General features: G+C 42.3%; 1 protein-coding gene across 1 annotated transcript; it reads right to left on the minus strand.

Moving 5' to 3' along the window:
• Positions 1-279: 279 nt before the first annotated feature.
• On the minus strand, positions 280-13,100 carry MRPL15 (mitochondrial ribosomal protein L15). Its single transcript, XM_077810265.1, has 5 exons — positions 12,891-13,100; positions 9,427-9,584; positions 2,987-3,152; positions 2,467-2,590; positions 280-838 (listed from the first exon to the last, which is right to left on the minus strand). The coding sequence occupies exons 1-5, from the start codon at positions 12,996-12,998 to the stop codon at positions 501-503; spliced, it is 894 nt and encodes a 297-aa protein (XP_077666391.1). The 5' UTR covers positions 12,999-13,100; the 3' UTR covers positions 280-500.
• Between the last annotated feature and the right edge of the window lie 8,772 nt (positions 13,101-21,872).

Raw genomic sequence — 21,872 nt, forward strand, 5'->3', positions numbered from 1 at the left:
TAAAATGGGAATAATACTGATCTTTCTCACAAAGGTGTTAAGGATTCAGTTTTATATAACACATTGATTAAAACACTAAGATACGTTTTGCTACTTTTTTTTTTTTAAGAAGTCGTACAATGTTAGTTGAAAGTCAAGGTAAAAAATTGGGATAGAGGAATAAGTGAAAGCTAAAATTATTGGTACAACCTATTCCTTCGACTCACATTCTCTAGAATAAGATCAGCATCAGAATATTTTTATCAAAGAAACAAGTGGCAAATGACAGCAAGAGAAAAATGTGTTAGAATATGTATTTTATTCTTGAAAGAGTATTCTCCTCACTACATGGTATTATGACTCAATATAGAAAAGAGATGTACCTGTAGCATTACCCAATCACAAATGTATATTAATGTTTTGACTAGTACAATAAGAATGTGTTTTAAAAAACAAACCTCACTTCTAATCCATTATTTCATATCCAGATGTTTCCTGTACATCTGCAGTTGTCTCAGAATTCATGAGCTATAGTATCTTAGCAACCTCTCGTCTGTTGGTTTCAGGATTTTCTTTTCACTCATGTTTACCACCCAACCTGGAGCAAGACCAAAGAAAATCTGTCTAGGGTCCTTGCGTGTGCTTAGCATTTGGAAAAGTTCATCTTTACTTATGTCTGGCAAAACATAACCATATTTCTTGGCGAGTTCAAGCCTGGCTTCTGGAATCTTTGATGGATCTGCTAGATACCCACGATTCCTGGCATCTGTGTAGTAACGGACCAGATCTTCAGGTGGAAGCATTCGCTTTGGAATAGGCTGGCCACGCAGAAAAAATGGTATTGGCTTGCACAAAATCTCTACAGGCAAGCAAAGGAGAGAAAGAAAGAATTAGGGATAGTACGTCATAATCAAGATTCAAAAGCATTAGATGATGCCTCCTTTCCTCAAAAGACAAGTACAACATATGCCTGAAGTCTCTTGCTAGATTATTTAACTGCCACAAATTCATGCAGGGGAAAGGAGGAAAACTAGAGACAACTCTCTCCATATTTTCTTGTTCTGGGATACCAGACATCAATTAAATTGTACAAATGCAATAAACCAAATGAATCAGTTAAAAATATTGTTTAAAAGGAAAAACTGATTTATATTCCCGATTTATAACCATCTGCATGAACCACTGTTTTAAGAAAAAAATGTTTTAAATATGTATAGCATGCCTGCTTTGGAAAGAAAGATATGGTACAGTAATACTACCATGTATTTAAAGGTCTTGCTTGTAGGTTAGGACTGTTATATCAGGGCTAGAGAGACAAGGTGGATGATCAACAGAAGTTGGTCCAATAAAAGACATTACCTCCCCACCTTGTCTTTCTAATATCCTGGGACCAACACAACTGCAACACTGCATATATCAGGGCTGTTTATTTTCAGCTTATGGAGAACGCTCTCAAATGTATTGCCCTAATAAGAATTTCTCTTCACAAATGCCAAACAATTTATTGGGAACATCCCCAAGGATGAGAACAGTCCAGAATTTATTTATTATTAACTGAAATGTTCTGGGTTTTTTTGGTTGGTTTAGAAAAAATGGACAAGGCCAAGGTAATACAATTCACTCAATAAGGATCACATCTGGCCTCCAGTTCATGCATGCAACCGCCATTAATACGATAGATTGTACATGTAAATGTTAGGCAAGATACAGACTCAAGCCAAGCAGAAACCACACTCTTCACTGAAACTTTGTAAAAAAGCAATAGTTATTTTGTATGAGGTGATTCCATGCTCCTCAAATTTTGTTTTCATAATAAAATGGCAATTTCAAACAAAAAAATCACTTCCACAATCTAAAAATAAAAATACATTTCAAATTCATAATTTCCTTTGAATTGGCTCTTCTCCTCCCCCTCCTCCCCCAATGTATTGTTTTCCTAAAAGAGGAGTGCCAGGAATATAAACCCACTTTTGTTACGAATTTTTATTTATTTATTTTTAAACAGAGTGGTCAAGCGCTTCAACTTTCATTGTCAATATTTTCCACACATCTAATATGGACATAATGTTAGATACAATTGTAAAAATAAAAACAAAAAAAGAACAAAACAAAAACAAACCTGCAGAATTCAGCTAGTTTAACAGGTTCCTCCCAACCCCCTCAAAGCAACCTTACACCTCAAATCTGCAAACTCCTTAAATGTAGTTTTTTCCCTGCACTGAATAATTTATATAGCATCAATGACTGGGTAGGGCTGATAGGCAAACAGTAAATAATGGAAAACTGAGCAAGTACTGCTTTTGAGGGAGGATAATTTTCTAGCAGAGCTCTATTAGACTGCATTGATTTATGCAGCTCCTACTGGACCTTCAAAAAGAACGAATGATTGACTCTTTCCAAAGCGGTCTACATTTAGGATTTAGATTTTAAAATACCACCACCATTCCACCAAAGAAAAGAAGCGGGGAGATGAGGGGGAATTCTTACCCAAACTCCGCGGATCATAGAAGCCTGTCGTAACAACACCACCATTTTTTTCAATTGCAGCAATGGCTAACTCAGATGCCATCTGTACTTCAATATTTACTTTTGCTGAAAAAGTATCCGCACCCTGCAAGTTATAGCACGTGCTTAGATTAAACATAAATTGAATATTTTGGTAGCTATATTTATCCATCCCTACAGAGTATCAAATATGAAATACAAAAACTAAGTTGGGTCACAATTCTACAATATCCCATTACATGATTTAACAATTTTAACTACTCTTCCAATTGAAAAAAATAACATCTTGCAAATCATAACACACTGTCCAGCTTTTTATGAATACATAGTGCCCTCTAGTGGATTTAGCATTACGAATTTAATTAGTCTTCCATTTGGAAACATAAAACTGGCTTAGAAAAGTAGTCACGCTTCCAGGAGAGAGGAAGAGAGGGGAACCAAACAAAAAACTGAGGCTCTACATTATTATTATTATTCTCCTGGTAGTGTATTTCAGACATACCGTCTCCACTAGTTGGACACCATAATCCCTTTTGAGTGGCTGTATTGTCACACCTCTGGCATTGGTGAGCTGGGTTAAATCGATCGGTTGAGTGGGGTCCACTCTACCCAAGTCAATAAGGTATTGCAGCTTTTGAAGACTGAGAGGGTGATACTGGCGCCTGTAGCTGGAGAAAAGGCAAAGAAGATTAGGATTTCAAAATATGAAGCTGAAATTCAGCATAGTTTGCAGAGAGAAACAAGCTTCCAGGTTTAGAGACAAATGAACGATACAATACTTTTTTCCGTTTTCCATCCTTTCCTAAGTGTTCCAAGTAATGTGGTTTAAGAATAGGCCCATCCATAAGTACATTTTATTCCCCTTTTATAAAATAGGAAACCAAACACTACAACTGGCTATCACTGGGTTCAATTCACATCAAAGTAACATCCCCAGCAGCTAGTCAGCTTAAGTTGCACAGACTGTCTGGGTTCTAGAGGAAGAGGCTAAGTGTTATTCTGAAGAAGAAATCAGAAAGTTTGAATGATCCTTGGCAAGTCAAGAAGATTTTAGACAACCACCTTTTCCTATGAGTCTGACTCAGCCTTATTGACACATGAGAATCTGACTCAATGACATTCAAGCATATGCAAAGAATCTTTAGTATTCTACTCCAATGTGAGCTCTTTCTGGGTTTATGTCCATCTGACAATTTTATTTCATTGCTTTTCTACTGTGTTTATTGTAAGCAAACACCTCACAAATATTAATGATTTATCCCTCTTATCACCTTACAACGTGAGGAAATATTGAGTAAATATCCATTCCCCATATGGTTGGGCATTTGATTGGTCAAATAATATAAAAAATGGTCAAATATTTTAAAGCACTAATTTACTATAACAACAGTAACAAAGGAGTAAGACTTTATGGTCTCCAATAAGCTTAGCCTTAGCTAAATACTTATGCCTAATGACAAAAAAACCCAAGCTACTCAACTCAAGTTATTTTTACTCAGAAAAATGTGAAGCACAATAGAAAAAAAGCTAAAGAATAGCACTATGACGTAATCAAAAAAGTAGGCCAGCCATTACATCAGGGCATTCTTGCTGGAATATTTGATAAGTCAAATAATAGGTAGTCAGTTAATCAGACAACTGACATTATACGACTAATCAGCTGACCAGCTTGCCAAGTCTATTCCACCACACACTCAAGGGAAGCAGGAAGATTGCAGCCAAGAGCCATCAACTTAAAAAAAGGAATGGGGCTAAAAGGGAAAGAAAGTAGAGCAGGCTGGCTGAATAACTTGATTTTCACCTGTGTTCAAATACTTGTCTCTGTTATTCAGTGAGTTGTATAATTAGTCAGATACTTGAATGGATATATTTAAATACCTGTGAAATTCATTAAATAATATATTCAAGATTTTGGCTAAGTTATATTTCTAACAACCAAATGAAACAGAAAGCTGAGTATTACAATTAAATGGAGCAGAGTATTTAAAATATACAACTCTTTTATTCCTGTAACCTACAGGCAGTATAGTGGCATATATATTTTTCACTATGGCTGGTAGGCTGTGACTTCCGATACCCAGCATACATTTTTCAAGCCCTGGAAGTATTTTCACTCCTTTTTATACATGGGGACTGAGACAGAGATTAAGAACAGGAAGAATACTGTAAATATGGGAAGGAAATTTTGTTTGATTACATATGCACAATAAGTATATCACCAGTAAACATATACAAATACTTAACGGTGTTTGGCCTTTATTATTATGTAAGAATAAACTGGAAACACATTTTCCAATAGTTTGGGCTTGGATTTAGGCAAATATCAACATTTACACAAGATTACAAAGTACCTTTTTGTGAGAGGATATTCAGAGATGAGGTAAATGTATTTTAACCACAAGTTACAAAGAGGCTATTTACTTGTATTTTGGCAAAAATTATATTTCTAAATACAGGATATGTTTCTTGGAACAGCTGTAGAGTTACAAGAACAGGCTCTTTTACCACATTGCTAATTTACTTTGCTATTATTTTACTGTACAACACAAGTTATTGTGAATCTTCTGTCACTTAGAAGACTGGATCATTTTTCATTAAAAAGGCAGTTTACAAGATAAATTTAACATTAATGAGAAATTCCTAGTTTTAACTGTTCTTCAGCATTCCCTGTTTTGGACTGCTGATTCAGGAAGTCACTACCTAATCACCTGTGGAAAGTGCTGCTCATCCACTTTCATGGTAAGGTAAATTAGGGGGAGGGAGATAATCTTTATTTCCCAATAGCGTCAAGAAAGCAACTTGCTTAATACAAGTTTTCATAACGCTAATCAAATGTCAACACTAACCACATATTAAATTCACTTAATAGGCATATACACAGAAAACCTTCAGTAATGAAAACAAGTCTGCTACCTACAAGTTTTCCACAGAATGGAAACATACACATGAATATTCACCAAAGTCAGTATCAATACCATAAAAATCAAACTACATATTTAGTAAGACTTTATACACAGCACAGATTAGAGACAGCTCCGGGGTGAAGGAGTTAAACACATGCAATATATCACATGGCCCATATTGGCTAAAACTGTGGCATATGTTTGCCACGATTGCAAATGTATGGCACTAATATTTGTATTACCCTTTACAGAATTACAAGAAAGTCATGGACCCAAACAGCGCAAACACTGAATTACACAAGAAATGAAGACAGACAAGGAGAAACATGGGTTTCATGTTGTGCATGAAACCTGTAAGTTCTGATTTATTTTTAATTGGAGCAACAGAATAAGGCAAAAAATAAAAACAGACAGCAGTGAAGTGTAGATCAATGACTGACAGAAGTGGATTGTGAGAAAGTATCTGTAGCGTTTGAGGACAATTGCCCCACTGGAAGAGGAAGGGTGTTCCAAAACCAAGGACAAGTCATGGAAAAGGCACACAAATGCCAACGGGAGGAGTAGGAAAAGCAGGATGCATAGGCAAAGCATAGGGTGTAAGATGAAATGAAAAAAGTATGGAGTAGGACATTTCAGCTGGATCCAGTGAATTTTGCTGTTAAGGAAGTTAGCAAAACTATGGGCAGAGAGAAGGGTGCAGAAGTTGACAGGGACAATGGTTTTGAACATTGCTAAAGATGGGAAAAAAGAATAATGCAAGTGTGAATGGACAAAATCAGAAAGGCTAAGGCTATGTCTACACTACAGACATTATAGTGGCACAGCTGTATCACTGTAAGGTTTCCCATGAAGCCACTCTATGTCAACAGGAGAGAACTTTCCAGTCAGCTTACTTAAACCACCCCCAACGAGCAGTGGTAGCGTCTCTCGCTGACATAGCACTGTCCACACTAGTGCTTTTGTCAATGAAACTTATGCTGGTCAGGGGTGTGTGTGTTTTTTTTCACACTACTGACCAACAGAAGTTTTACTGACAAAAGTGCTAGTGTAGACATAGTCCAAGACACAAAATGAGTTAAACCTAGCTAAGGACACAAAAGGCAATACAAAGTTTTATAAATTCATGAGGAGAAAGACAAACAGACAGAAACATGTAGGTCCATTACTTAACAGATAAGGAGAGCTAACAACAGAGGACATCAAGAAGACTGAGGAGTTTAATGCCTATTTTGCTTCAGTCTTCTCTGAAAAGGTCAATGGTGATCAGATACTCAACACAATTAATATTAACAACAAGGGGAAAGGAGGACAAGCTAAAGTAGATAAAGAACAGGTTAAAGAATATTTAGGTAAATTAGATGTATTCAAGTCAGCAGGGCCTGATGAAATCCATCCTAGGGTACTTAAGGAACTAACTGAAGTAACCTCAGAACCATTACCAATTATCTTTGAGAACTCATGAGGTCCCCGAGGGCTGGAAAAGGGCAAACATAGTACATATCTTTTAAAAAAAGGGAGAGGAATAAATAACTAGGAGCTGGGTAGTTATAGATCAGTCAGCCTAACTTTGATACCTGGGAAGATACTGGAATAAATTATTAAACAATTTGTAGGTACCTATAGGATAACAGGGTTATAAATAATAGCAATCATGGATCTTTTAAGAACAAACCATGCCAAACCAACCAAATTTCCTTCTTTGAGAGAGTTACTGGCCTACTAGATATGGAAGAAGCTATAGATGTGATTTATCTAGATTTCAGTAAAGCTTTTGACAGTCTCATATGACATTCTTATAAGGAAATGTGGATTAAGTTACAATAAGGTGGGTGCACAACTGGTTGAAAGACTGTACTCAAAGAGTAGTTATCAACACTTCACTGTCAAACTGGGGGAACGTAGGGGGTGGGGTGTGTATCTAGTGGGTCCCACAGGGTCTGTCCTGGGTCCAGTACTGTTCGATATTTTAATTAATGACTTGGATAATGGAGTGGAGAGTATGTTTATAAAAATCTTCAGATGACACAAACCTGAGAGGGGTTGCAAGCCCTTTGGAGGAGAGGACTAGAATTCAAAAGGACCCTGTTAAGTTGGAGAATTGGTCTGAAAGCAACAAAATGAAATTCAATAAAGACAAGTCCAAAGTTCTATACTTCGGAACTAAAAAACAAATGCATTAACTGCAAAATGGGGAATAACTAGCTAGGTGGAAGTACTGATGAAAAGGCTCTGGGGGCTATTGTGAATCACAAGTTGAATATGAGCCAACAATGTGATGCAGTTGCAAAAAAGCTTAATATCACTCTGGGGTGTATTAATAGGACTGTACTATGCAAGACATGTGAGGTAACTGTTCCGTTCTACCTGGCTCTTGTGAGGCCTCACCTGCAGTACTGTAGCTAGATTTTGATGCCACACTCTTGGGAGACAGGCCAGTCCTTGCTTACAGACAGCCCCCCAACCTGAAGCAAATACTCACCAGCAACCACACAACAGAACCTATCCTTAAACAAAACCTGTTGCCAACTGTGTCCACATATCTGTTCAGGGGACACCATCATAGGGCCTAATCACATCAGCCACACTACCAGAGGCTCATTCACCTGCACATCTACCAATGTGATATATGCCATCATGCACATTGGCCAAACTGGACAGTCTCTACATAAAAGAATCAATGGACACAAATCAGACATCAAGAATTATAACATTCAAAAACCAGTCGAAGAACACTTCAATCTCTTTGACAGGTTTCTCTTTGACAGAGTAGCAGCCGTGTTAGTCTGTATTCGCAAAAAGAAAAAGGAGCACTAGTGGCACCTTAGAGACTAACCAATTTATTTGAGCATAAGCTTTCGTGAGCTACAGCTCACTTCATCGGATGCATTATGCTCAAATAAATTGGTTAGTCTCTAAGGTGCCACTAGTACTCCTTTTCAATCTCTTTGGTCACTCAATTACAGACCTAAAAGTGGCAATTCTTCAACAAAAAAAAAAAAACTTCAAAAAAAGACTCCGAGAGACTGCTGAATTGGAATTAATTTGCAAGCTGGATACAATTAATTTAGGCTTGAATAAAGACTGGGAGTGGATAGGTCATTACACAAAGTAAATGTATTTCCCCATGTTTATTCCCCCTTCTCCCGCCCCCCCACTGTTCCTCAGACGTTCTTGTCAACTGCTGGAAATGGCCCACCTTGATTATCACTACAAAAGGTTCCCCCCCACCCCACTCTCCTGTTGGTAATAGCTCACCTTACCTGATCACTCTCTTTCAGTGTGTATGGTAACACCCATTGTTTCACGTTCTCTATGTATATAAATCTCCCCACTGTATTTTCCGCTGAATGCATCCGATGAAGTGAGCTGTAGCTCACGAAAGCTTATGCTCAAATAAATCTGTTAGTCTCTAAGGTGCCACAAGTACTCCTTTTCTTTATACTCTTTTGAGTTTATCATCAAAAATGGGAAAAAGTTACCCTGATTAGAGGTGTGGAAGTGAATAAGTAGGATTGGTTGGCCAAGAGCTGAATGAAGAGCAGGTGATCTTGTAGAGATGTTGAACGCCATGGGGTTGATCCAAAGCCCACTAGGGTCCCTGGGAGTCTTTCAATAGGCTTCAGATTAAGGCGAGTGAGTGCACAAGTGGAGATAAAGGTGGAGAGAGAGCAAGAGCAAGAGCTGCGCACGAGGAGTGATAGGGAAGATACAGATGAAAGAGAAACAGACAGAGCAGTCAAGTATGGAAAAGAGGGCAGAAGGCTGTAACCAGGGAGTCATCAATACGGAGGGCAGATAATGAAAGGAAGGGTGGTTCAGAAGATGGCAGAGAAATGAGAAAGACTAATGGATTCAAAATTACAGAAAGTGACAAGGGGAAGAGGAGGGTACTTGGGGGAAAAACAGATGACTAACTGAAAGGAGAGACTGTCTCATATGTTCAGGCTGCATTCACAAAATTAGATTTCGACTGACACTTCAGAAGAAAGATAAAAGTGAATGACATTCCACTTAAAATAAATCTAGAAAGCAAACTTACCTGTGTCCTTCATTATACCCATATTTTGGAATAATCAAGTAAAATGGAGTCTGGCCACCCTCAAAGCCCAATCGGGGGCGATTTCCTCTTTGTCTTTGTCCTTTATGACCTCGACCACTTTTCTTACCTCCATGTCTTCCACGGCCACGTCTTTTTTCCTTGAAAGCAATAATTCATAAATTCAGTTAATTATACTATGGATACATAAGCTCTGGCAATGTACATTCTGAGGAAATAGAAGACTGTTCTTTCTTACCAGTCTTGCCCAGTTCATTGGAGAAGTGGAAATGCTAAACTTAATTAAAGGAGGGAATATTAAACAAAATGTGATTTTAGATAGTTACCCATTCAAATGGTTTGAAAGTCTACATGGATATGTGCAAAGCTAGAGTAAGAGTATGTACACACGACAGCTTATATTGGTTTAAGTTATGTCGCTCAGGGGTGTAAATAAGCCACACACACCCTGAGCGACGTATGTTACACCAGCCTAAGTGCCAGTGTGGACAGCGCTATGTAGGTGGGAGAGCTGAAGTAATTAAGTTGATAGGAGACCTCTTATCTGTCAGCTTAGAGAGTCTGCACTAGCAGCGCTGTAACTTCTGTAGCATCGCCATATGGTACTATATTTTCCTCTCACCTCTAACATTTTGTTAGCAAGCAAGGATGGTTCAATAGTTACAGCACTAGTCCAGGACTGGGAGACCCAACTTCAATTCCTTGCTCCACCACAGACTTCCTGTGTGATGGTAGGAAAATCACTTAGCCTTTCTGTGTCTCAGTTTCCCTCTCTGTAAAATGAGGATAACAGTACTTCCCTACCTCTTGGAGGTATTGTGAGGATAAATACATTCAGAAGATTGGTTTCAGAGTAGCAGCCATGTTAGTCTGTATCTGCAAAAAGAACAGGAGTACTTGTGGCACCTTAGAGACTAAACAAATGTATTAGAGCATAAGCTTTCGTGGGCTACAGCCCACTTCATCGGATGCATAGAATGATAGTAAGAAGATTTTTATTTACATACAGAGAAGGTGGAAATTGCCATACAAATTGTAAGAGGCTAATTAATTAAGATGAGCTATTATCAGCAGGAGAAAAAAAAACTTTTGTAGTGATAATGAAGATAACCCATTTAGACAGACGACAAGAAGGTGTGAGGATACTTAACATAGGGAAATTACATCTATTGAATCTATGCTGATAATAGCTCATCTTAATTAGCCTCTTGCAGTTTGTATGGCAACTTCCACCTTCTCTGTATGTGTATATATAATCTTCTTACTATATGTTTCATTCTATGCATCCAACGAAGTGGGCTGTAGCCCACGAAAGCTTATGCTCTAATAAATTTGTTAGTCTCCAAGGTGCCACAAGTACTCCTATTCAAAAGATTGCGAAGCATTTTGAAATCAACAAATGAAAAGTGCTATATAAGAGAGATTAGGTATTATTGTAGGTCTGAGAGTTAGATACTTTCTCTTGAACGATAAACTACTGAGATTCCCCACCCCCACCCGAGGGCATGTCTACACTATAATCTCAAATTGACCTACGTTAGGTCAACTTGAAGCCACCGCAGTAATTACTGCAATGGCTGATGTCCGTACTAACCTCCTTCTGTCAGTGGTGCGTGTTCTCACCAAGACCATTTCCACCAACTGAAGAGGTACAGCATGGGGGGTCTGAGAGCTGGGGCTCTCAGCTTTGCACAGCTCCCCACTGGAAGGGGAGGGGACAGCCACCCAGGACTTCTTGCCTCCAGGAGGGAGATCTGCACCCAGAGTCTGGTTGGCTACTGTTCTCCTGGAGGAGAGTGGGGAGCCAGGACCCTGAGGGTGCAGCACGGAGCCCAGGCAAATCATTTAAACCTTATTTTCCCTTGTGTCACTGACTTGCTGTTCACTGTTTATTAATATTGAGTTATTTACACCAGAAATACTATTTATAAAATAGAAGCTCATTTACCATTGGTAAACATCTGTCATGTAAATGTAGCCATCAGTTTCAGTTTGAGGAAAATTTGCACGCTTGAAACAGCATCACCAGTGCAGATCCTTAATGTAGATGTTTTCCTCTAGTGTGGTATGCCCACATCAGAAGGTTTGGATTGATAGAACTACCTTAATGCAAAGGTATTGGTCATTGATTTCACATTTTCTTACTACCTTTCATTGCGTTCTCAGTTTGCATCTGTTACACAGGGAACCAAGTAAAACCCATTTATTTTAACATTTGGCTATTTTTATTTGGTGTCTGTTAGTTAATTCAGGCTATTTTAATGTATTAAATAATGTGGATAGTAGTCAGGATAGTAGAATTTAAATAAGCTACCATTAAATAATGCAATTGGTATTTTTCACATTAATTTTACTCAATAAGTTTAGATGGCATAACATTAGGTATTATAAAAATCAGCTACTCTGCATAGTTGGACTCTTACACAGAACAGTCTGCAGGGTTGGGGCTTTAGATTGGTTTCAGATGCCTTGATCTCTAACCATTTGAGAACTGTGAATCTGACATTTTCAAAGACATGAATTACCAACAATTTACACTTTTTATGTTAGCTTCTTGTAAGTCATCCCCCCCTACACACACACAATTAAGGGGCACAATAGAAGAGATGGGGAGACAAGAGGAAACAGTCAAGTTAATAGTGCAGCTCTTCTTTCAAATTTTATTGTAAAGGGCTTGACTCAAATTCTGCTAATGGATCCCTGAGCACAACCCCATAAAAGTCAACCTGGGTTCACCCACACAGATCCAATTTCAGGATTGAGGCTTTTGTGGCCATCCTCATTAGGAAAGGTTTCAAAAGTTTGCACCAATGCATTAAGGTAGTTCAATCAATCCAAACCCTCTGATGTGGGCATACCGCACTAGAGGAAAACATCTACATTAAGGTTTTGCACTGATGATGCAGTTTCAAGCGTGCAAATTTTCCTCAAACTGAAACTGACGGCTACATCTACATGGCAGACGTCTGCTGGCATACCTATATTGGTCAGGCGTGTGCAGCTGTACCAGCAGAAGTCTTTAGCACCTTTAACATTTATCTGTTAGCATTCCACGTCCTGTAGTCAAGACAATACAGGAGAATTTCACCTTTCACTGGAGCGAATACACAGTCTCATCGCTGGGGAGAGGACCCAAAAAAGCACGAACCCTGAAGGCCAAAACACGTCATGATTTTTTAAGCCAGCTTCGTGGCTGTTGAACGCCAAGGCCCCGCACCACCGAAAGCTCTTCGGGGCCAGCCTGCGCACGCAAGAGACGGTCGGTCTCGGGGCTCAGGGGCCGCCCAGGCTGGCGCGGATCCTGCAACACGCGGGGCTCAGCGCTGAGCAGCTGAGGCCGCCCAGGTACCTGGGGCGGGGGAGCGGGCCCGGCGGGCCGTGCCTCGTTCTCGGAGAGCCAAGGCCGGGGCCGAGCCCGCCCCGGGCCTCCTACGCCCGGCACTCACCGATTTCTTGGCGCCGGGGTTGGGCCTCAGGTTGACCAGGCTGACCCTGGGCAGGGCCCGGAGTAGCTCCATCGCCTTGGGGCCACCGCCCCGCGACGCGGCTGCCATGGCCGCTCGCGGCCGCCCCCGCCGCACGCCCCGGACCTGCAAGGGCACAAGCGGCAGCCGCCCACCCGCAGCCTGCGACGCTGGGCCGTGCGCCTCGCTTTACGGCAGCCGGAACCCCCTCCCCCTCCCCCTCCCCCTCCCAACTGTCGCGACGCGGCTGTGTGGGGGGAGGGCAGGTAAGGAGCCGAACCAATGCGGAGCGGAAGCGGGGTTGGTTGGTGAGACAGGGGAAAGGGAGTGCTGTAGGGTGACCAGATGTCCCGATTTTATAGAGACAGTCTTGGTATTTGGGGCTTTTTTCTTATATAGGCGCCTATTACCCCCGACCCCCTGTCCTGATTTTTCACACTTGCTATCTGGTCACCCTAGGTGGCTGGTTTGCACCCCACGCGGTATAGCGCGTGTCCGTGGATTGTGACTGCACCCGTTTCCTGAGACACAACCGAGTTTACCCACTGCCTGGCATGCGGGCAGATATTGTTTCCTTGCGCTGCCCCATCTGTCTGTACCCACCTCTTGTCTTATACTTGGATTGTAAGCTCTTGGGGGGCAGGGGCTGTCTTCTTGATTTGTATTTGTGCAGCACCTAACAGAATGGAAAGGAGGACTTGTGGCACTTTAGAGACTAACCAATTTATCTGAGCATAAGCTTTCGTGAGCTACAGCTCACTTCATCGGATGCTTATGCTCAAATAAATTGGCTAGTCTCTAAGGTGCCACAAGTACTCCTTTTCTTTTTGCGAATACAGACTAACACCGCTGCTACTCTAAACCTAACAGAATGGGTTGCTGGTCCATGACTGGGGCTCCTAAGCACCACCGTGATACAAATAATAAGTAATAATAATGATAATTTGCTTCAGTATACAAAAGATGTGAACATAAACTCACTTCTGCACCATAAAAGTATGCTGTATACAGGATGGGCTTGTTTAGACCAGCATAAACTAAGGTGTCCATCTAAATGGGATATAGTTGTGCTGGTATAACTCTCCCCATGTGGGTGAGCTTATTATAAGAGTTCCTTGTTTTGGTTTAGTTTATGTCACTTTGAAAGGGGTTAAAGTTAAACCAAAAAAAGCCATTTTCATTCCAGAATAAGATTGTCCAAACAGGGAGTTATCTGTGCATAATGAAGTTTATTTAACCATACCAGTGCTTAATTTGTGCCAGGGCTTAGCCTCGGCACCTCTAGGCTTGGCAGTCTGTAGCTCCCAGCCAGCAGCCACCATTCTCTGGCTATCCAGCTCTGAAGGCAGCGCAGCCACCAGCAGCAGCGCAGAAGTAAGGGTGGCAATATCTTACTCTGATGCCATCTTTTTTTCTGTGTTTCTGCTGGTGACTTCGCTGACTTCAGAGCTTGGTGCCTGGTCAGCAGCCACTGCTTTCTGGCCAGCCAGCTTGAGCTCCAGCACCTCTTTCATTATCAATTAAGCACTGATTGTACTGGTATAACTGGTAAAACTTTCCATGGAAGACAGCCCATGAATCACAATTACACAAAAAAGTGAGTGTTATACACACACTAAAAAAAAATGGTTATCACTACTTCCCTCCATTATAATTATAAATATTACATGTTTTTCATGTATGTGTATTATTCAGATATTGTCTCTGCTGATCCCAACTCTGAACAATAGTTGAAGTATATGCAAACAAGTCCTTGCCCTAAATAACTTACAGTCTGAAGGGACTGGTGCAATACAGAGCAATAGGGTACAGAACAAAGACAAGTGGTATAAGGTTAAACAGAACAAACTGAAGAGTAAGCAAACAAGAAAACAAGAAAAGGATGCTGCATGATGTCTCTGTCAGTGGAACACTTCAGGGATGCAAAGCCCCAGGATATACGAAGTATGAAAGGAATGTGAAATAAAGGATACAGCACTTTTAAATACATATGTAAGGACAATATATTTAAATAAACTTCACTGAGAAGATTAAGAGAGCCCAAATTCCCCTTTCCCCACATCTGTGTACCATGCTGCATATATAATTCTGATCTACTCTATATAGGTTCTTATACCACCATCATCACTGTAGCATATGAGTATTTTCCAGTACTGCATCAAGCCATGTGATTAACATCTGTCACTTGTGGCTTGTTCTTTCTCATAGTGTCTCCTGTGGGAGAGAATTATGTGTGGAACTGATAGATTGAGGGTTGCCCCCAACTCTCAGTTCCCTTCTCCCACCCCCATGGCTGAGAGAAAACAAGGTAAACAAAATGAGCCTTTCACTTAGAGCATAAGGGGATAGGCTGTGATGGTCCTTAGTTCTTGTGGGAATTTATTCCACAGTCTTGGATGAGCCCCCTAGAAAGCTTTGTCTCCTGTACTGGCAAAACCCTTTACCCTTATGATAGAAAATTCCATTGTGCCTTGAGGAGCAATGTTGTCTACCACAGTTCTTAACTTGGAACTTCAGACAATCTTGTAGTCCAGGCCACTGAGCAGCTTAAAGATAAAGACCAAGATCTTGAACTTAATTCAGTATTCTTTGGGGTGCCAGTGTAGAGAGTAGAGAGATGTGCTTGTAATAGCCAGTGTTGCTGAGGAGATGCACTGCGGCATTTTGTGGTAACTGGAATTTCCTATGCACTGAAAGCTACATGCCCAGGTATACTGCATTGGTATAGTTCAGATGGGAAGTGATGAATGTATGTATAATTGAGGACAGAATATCATCTACCAGGTTGGGATGGAATGTCTAAGTCAGTTGGCTATATGATATAAAATGGAATGGTCTGCAAACTGCTTCTCAGACTTTGTTTTTGTTTATGTCTAAAATTACTTTTCCTTTGCTGTTATCTGCTTTCGTATTATCTGTATTTGATCTTCTCTGGGCATGTTGCAGCCGGGACTTAAAAACATAGGGCTGTATCTTAAAAAGATTGGTGATGTTTAGGATGTTGATGCAATACAAATGCAGTGGCAATCAGGAAACAAAAATGAGAAGTTTGAAGAAGAATACCTTTTCCCCTTGTTCTGCTATTCTTATGGAAATGTTGTGCATTATTATTACAATAGTTTCCTTATGCTGTTGTGCTCCTTGATCATGTAACTTACTTTACCTAATGAAATTGTGCCTACTCTATAACCAGAGAATAGAATTACAGTCAGTATGATGGGTCAACTGGAAATTATTTTCTTTCAGAACAGAAGCACTGTGTAGAATTAATTGAGGGAAGATAAGGGGGTTGTTACAGAGAACACCACTGAGAAATTATGTACTGGGCTAATAGATCTACCTATTGCCAAGGTTGCCCCAAACTTCCCATTAAAAGCCCCTGTTTTCAGTTGCTTAGAACTTTGCAAAATTTAAATATTTGGGTTGAAATTTTCTATGCTGGATGTCTGCCTCATGCTGACTTTGGGGGGGGGGGGAGGGGGGAGCGGCGGGGGGAGAGGTGTTTCAGCCAAAATGGCTCATCTTTTTCTGAGAACTAATCTAGGGGAAAATATGTTTGTTTTGCCCCTGTTAAAAATTCTGGCCACCTTATCTTTGAAAAGCTCTAGCATCCCCATGTTTGAAGCAGGGGCTTGAAATTTGGCAGGGAGATGGCCTTTGTGTCAGGGATGCACCTTTTGCTGTCCCTGTGAAAATCTGCCCAAATTTGGCACAGTTACCTTGAAAAAATAACAATTGCTACTTTCTCAGTAGAGACTTAGATTGTAGCAGCTAACTTCCCTAAACATTCTGACCACACTGGGCATATTGCATCCTGGATCTGTGCATGGCTTTCACTGCAATTGCAGCTGTAGGCTGCTCCCAACCAGGGGAGAGGGAGAAGGAAACTGAGAGTTGGGGTGCAAAGAGACTGGCTTTGGCTGGGCAAGAAGACTGGGACTGGTTGGACACAGAGATTGGGAACAAGTAGCTGGAAATGGGAATGGCTAGGCAAAGAGACTCACTCTGGGAGCTGGGTAGAGAGTTGAACTGGCTGGGAAAAGAGACTAGTGGAGGAGAGTGTAACTGGAACCCAGAGGCTGGAAGGATGATACTAGGACTTTCTGGGCAAGGAAACAAAGTTTAGAATGAGAAGCTTCAGGAGTGAAGAATGGAACTGGCTAGGTGAGGAGAATGGAACTGAGATGAGGAACCAGGATGGAACAGAGTGAGGATTAGAACAGGAACAAATTGGAGAGGATGGGGCAAAAGGGAGAGGTCAAGCTTGGGGAGAAATGCACAGAAAGGTCTGTGCCCACTACAGCACATTCCCCTCCAGAACCTAAAAGGGATCCCAAGATTCCTGGGTCTAACCATTCCTCTGCTGTCAGCAAATATCTGTGAAACCTACTGGCAAAAGTGTCCCATCCCCTTCTAATGCTGGTTCACATAGGGGAAAACAGGCTGGCATCAGCTACTCAGTTAGCTCAAGGCCTGGTCTATACTCAGAAGTTAAGTTGACCCAGCTACATCACTCAGGGGTGTGAAAAATCCACATGGCTGACATAGCTAACACAACCTAACCCCCAGTGTAGACCAACCTAACCCCAGGGCTGGAGCACCCATGGGAAAAAAATGGTGGTTGCTGAGCACCCTCCAGCAGCCCCCCTACCAGAACCTCCCCTTTCCCCCAGCACCTCCTGCCTGCTGTGGATCAGCTGTTTCGTGGCATCTGGAGATGCTGGGGGGAGAGGGGCAGCGAAGGCGCAGTCTGTTCGGGGGAGGCGGTGGAACTGGGTTAGGAAGGGGTAGAACAGGGGCGGGATGAGGCAGGGAACAGGGGGAGCAGGGGCAGCATGGGGGTGGGAAGAAGCAGGGTGGGGGTGGGGTCTTGGGAAGGAGTGGAGTGGGGGTGGAGCTGGGGAGGAGCACCCCCTGGTAGATTAGAAACTCGGAGCCTCTGGCCTACCTACTGCCTCTGGAAGAGATGGATTAACTACACTGACAGAAGAACGCCTCCTGTTACTGTAGCAAGTGTCTATGCTGAAGAGCTACAGCAGCCTCCATTGCATTTCTAGAGTAGACAGACCCCAAGTGGCATAAGTCTATGTGGTGGATCTAAAGGTTTCAACCCAACTGCTGATGACCCATATGGGTGTCAATATGATACCACATGATGCAATTTCAGGGGGGATGGGGAGGGAAGGAAGATCAGTTTCCTTTTTAAAAATCTAGGAAATTACACACACACCAAACTTTGCTAAAAGAACATTATGGTTGGAGAATCAAGCACTCCAAAGTTAGAAAATGCCAGAATTAAGGCTGCTTGTGTAACATTAATTTGCCGCCAGCCCTGTGCATCTGCATTATGATACAGTCTTTAAGTACATGGTCACACACAGTACTATTTTTTCCAAATTTATTGATCAGAAGAAAAAAGAACAAATTGTTTCACATTGATAGTAATGTGTTTGCCATATTTATACAGAGGTAGTACAAATGTTCAGAATGGTCTGGAATGCTCTAGGACAGCAGTTCTTAAAACTGTGGGTTGGGACCCCAGAGTGGGTCGCAATCCCCTTTGAATGAGGTCACCAGGGCTGGCTTAGACTTGCTGCAACATAAGGGCTTCAGCCCTGGGTGTCAGAGCTCAGGTTGCAGGCCCCCTGCCTGGGGATGAAGCTCTTGAGCTTCAGCTGTGGCCCCTCTGCTCAGAGCAGTCAGGCTCGGGCTTTGGCCCTCCCACCCAGAGCAGCAGAGCTCGGGTGGGCTCAGGCTTTGGTCCCCGCTCCTGGGGTTATGAAGTAATTCTTGTTGTCAGAAGGGGGTCACGGTGCAGTGAAGTTTGAGAACCCCTGCTCTAGTAATTTTAAAATAAAGAGCCTGAATGGCATGACAGATATCAAGATGAACAGGAAGCATTAATTTTTTTGAGTCTGTGCCAAAGGATTTCTTTAATTCAGCCAAGAAGGCTAGAAGGGACATCTGAATATCATTAACAGAGAACAAAAAGATTGAATAATATCTTAATAAAATTGCGGCTTTTATAGATGTTTTTGTTAAGTTCTCCATTTCCCATGCTGTTTACCGTTTAGTATCTCCCCATTTAGAAATTCTATGGTTATCTTTTATCATTTAAAACAAGCTGTAAATAATTCTAATAAAATAAGTTTATTGGGAGTTTTATAAAAACATTCAAAACACAAACATGTCTAGGTTTTAGAATAAGAGTGTGAGATATCAAATAGAATTGATATGCTCTTCAGTTCTTTGCTCCCTATTTGGAATGCAGTTGCTAAACTTTTTCCATTTTTAAAGGTCAAGGTGTGTGGAGCCACCCCAAGTCACAGGAAACCTATTGACTTAACAATTCTGCAGCATGTGCCATTAAACAGAAAAATACAGCAGCACTGAAGATATATAGGGAGTGTGTATCTGTTTCTATTCCTTAATACACTAATTCCCAACCTGTTTTCATTAGGATAAAAGGTATGTTCATACCACGTTAGCTAGCATGTGGTAACTAACACCAGGTAAAATTCTAGCGAAAACCAAGGCAGTTTGTAGTTTTCATGTTGCAGGTCCAAGTAAACCTTAGGCTCCTTTTATCTCAACCTGCTAATGTGTGAAAATTACATACTGCCTTGTCTTCACTAGGATTTTACATCCTGTTAGTTACTGTTTGTTATTGAACAGGTGGAAAGAACACATCTTTTTTTAATAGTGCAGATGCATCCTAAGTAGAAGGGAGGCTCTGGAAACAATGGCGAAAGCTTCAAATAGCCTTTGGCCAGCCAGAAACAGTGTAATTTCTGGCCATAGCTGTAAAAGTACCAAGCTGCACTTTTCACGTGACAGACCTGACTACTTCTGCTGTACCTGGCAGTGCTCACCATGAGGCTCAGACCCACCATCCTCACTGGGGACTTGGGATTAAGGGTGCTCACAAGTGTCTAGGTGTCACTCAGGTACCAGGGTGGAGCCCCAGGCATGAGCCACATACTTGTAGTACCCAATACAGGAGATGGCAACATGTCGCTCAGCTAGGGTTGCCAGGTGTCCGGTTTTCAACTGGAATACCCAGTTGAAAAAGGACCCTGGTAGCTCTGGTCAGCACTGCTGACCGGGCTGCTAAAAGTCCAGTTGGTGGTGCAGCGGGGCTAAGGCAGGCTCCCTGGCTGTGTGTGGCTCCCAGAAGCAGACGGCATGTCCGGCTCCTAGGCGCAGGGGCAGTCATGGGGGAACCATGGCCAATAGGAGCGGCGGGGGTGGCACCTGCGGGTGCGGGCAGCATGCAGAGCCCCCTGACCCCTCTGCCTAGGAGCCAGACATGCCAGATGCTTCTGGGAGCTGCCAGAGATAAGTGCCACCTGGCTGGAGCCCACACCCTGAACGCCCTCTCACACCCCACCCCCTGTACCAGAGCCCGCACCCCAACCCCCTGTCCCAGTCCTGATCCCCTTCCTGCACCCAAACTCCCTCCCAGAGCCTACACCCCCTGCCCCGAGCCCCCTCCTGCACCTGAAACACCTCATCCCCAGCCCAGAGCCCACACCCCCAGCTGGAGCCCACACCCCAACCCCCTGCCCCAGGCCTGAGCCCCCTCCCACACTCACAATCCCTCAGCCCCAGCCCAGAGCCACCTCCTGCACCTCAAATCCCTCATCCCCGACCCAAACCCAGAGTCTGCACCCCCAGCTGGAGCCTTCACCTCCCACACTCCCAACCCCTGAGTCCCCTCCCGCACCCAAACTCCCTCCTGGATTCCACACCCCTCTTTCTGCCCCAACCCTGAGCCCCCTCCTGCACCCCAAACCCCTCATCCCGGGCCCCACCCCAGAGCCTGCACCACCAGCTGGAGACCTCACCCCATCCTGCACCCCAACCACCTATCCCAGTCCAGGGAAAGTGAGTGAGAGTGGGGGAGAGTGATCCATTGAGGGAGGGGGGATGGAGTGAGTGGGAGGTGGGGCCTCAGAGAAGGGGCAAGGCATGGTTGTTTTGTTTTGTGTGATTAGAAAGTTGGCAACCCTACTGTCAGCCCGAGGCCTTTCACTCTGCTGCCTTGGACTAGACTACTCCTGACCAAGGGCGCAGAATTCATATGGCCCACATATTTCTGTGTCCCCCTCACAGAAAAAAGCAAAAGAAATCTGCCGGAGATTTCCCCAGCAGCCCAGGCAGCATGTCTGTTCCAGCGTGCCTGAAGCAGCCTCAGAGATGCAGATTACTGCGAGGGGGAGGGCTGGGCATGCATGCCTGTGGGGGAGATGTTGATCACCATCAGGGAGCTGGGCTGGCCAACAAGCAAGAGAGACGCTGTCCCTCTTGCTTGATACTGTGGCTTGAGGGGCATGGAAGAGGGTAGGTCTTTTTGTTATGCAGGAGGAAGGCTCTGTCCCTGAGGCAGAAATGTAGCAGTCTGCCTGCCTAGTAAGGTGTGTGGTACTTTTGGATGCTGTGACACTAAGATTGAAACATGACTATTTATATAATGAATATTGCCACTGTTAGACATTTGCAACAAATCTTATACGAAGTATGTTAGGTAAGGTATCAATGAAAAAGTCACAATCTAATATAATTATAAAAAAAATGTCCATAACTTCTTGAAAATTGAAGAAACAATTAAATATTAGTATCATGTTAATGAAAAATGTTTGTTTTTAAATTAAAGAAAATAGATTTTGTAAAAAAACCACACCACATTTTGTTAATGTTGCTGTTGATGGTTAATTTATCTCATTCTCTGAGGCAGAAATGTAGCAGCCTATCTGCATAGTAACATTGTTAATGATCCTGTTGTAGTTAACTATTCTCATTCTTAGTCAATTTCCCCAGAAACATAAAATCTGTAAAAGTTTTAAAGCCCCTACATTGACAAAGTGATGTAAAACCTTATAAATGACAGGGAATCAGCTAGGAAGATGTATGCATGCGCTTTCTCACTTTTTTCCACAATGGAGTTAGATTTTTACTTACCCA

This window comes from Eretmochelys imbricata, chromosome 2 (genome assembly GCF_965152235.1).
Source record: "Eretmochelys imbricata isolate rEreImb1 chromosome 2, rEreImb1.hap1, whole genome shotgun sequence".
Classification (NCBI taxonomy): Eukaryota; Metazoa; Chordata; order Testudines; family Cheloniidae; genus Eretmochelys; species Eretmochelys imbricata.

Excerpts from the sequence above, each read along its gene's own strand:
- MRPL15 (XM_077810265.1), bottom strand. The coding sequence starts at position 12,998 with ATGGCAGCCGCGTCGCGGGGCGGTGGCCCCAAGGCGATGGAGCTACTC. Across the intron at positions 2,591-2,986 it reads GTGTCCAACTAGTGGAGACG|GGTGCGGATACTTTTTCAGC; the intron begins GTATGTCTGAAA and ends TATAACTTGCAG. Across the intron at positions 839-2,466 it reads CTATGATCCGCGGAGTTTGG|AGATTTTGTGCAAGCCAATA; the intron begins GTAAGAATTCCC and ends GCTTGCCTGTAG.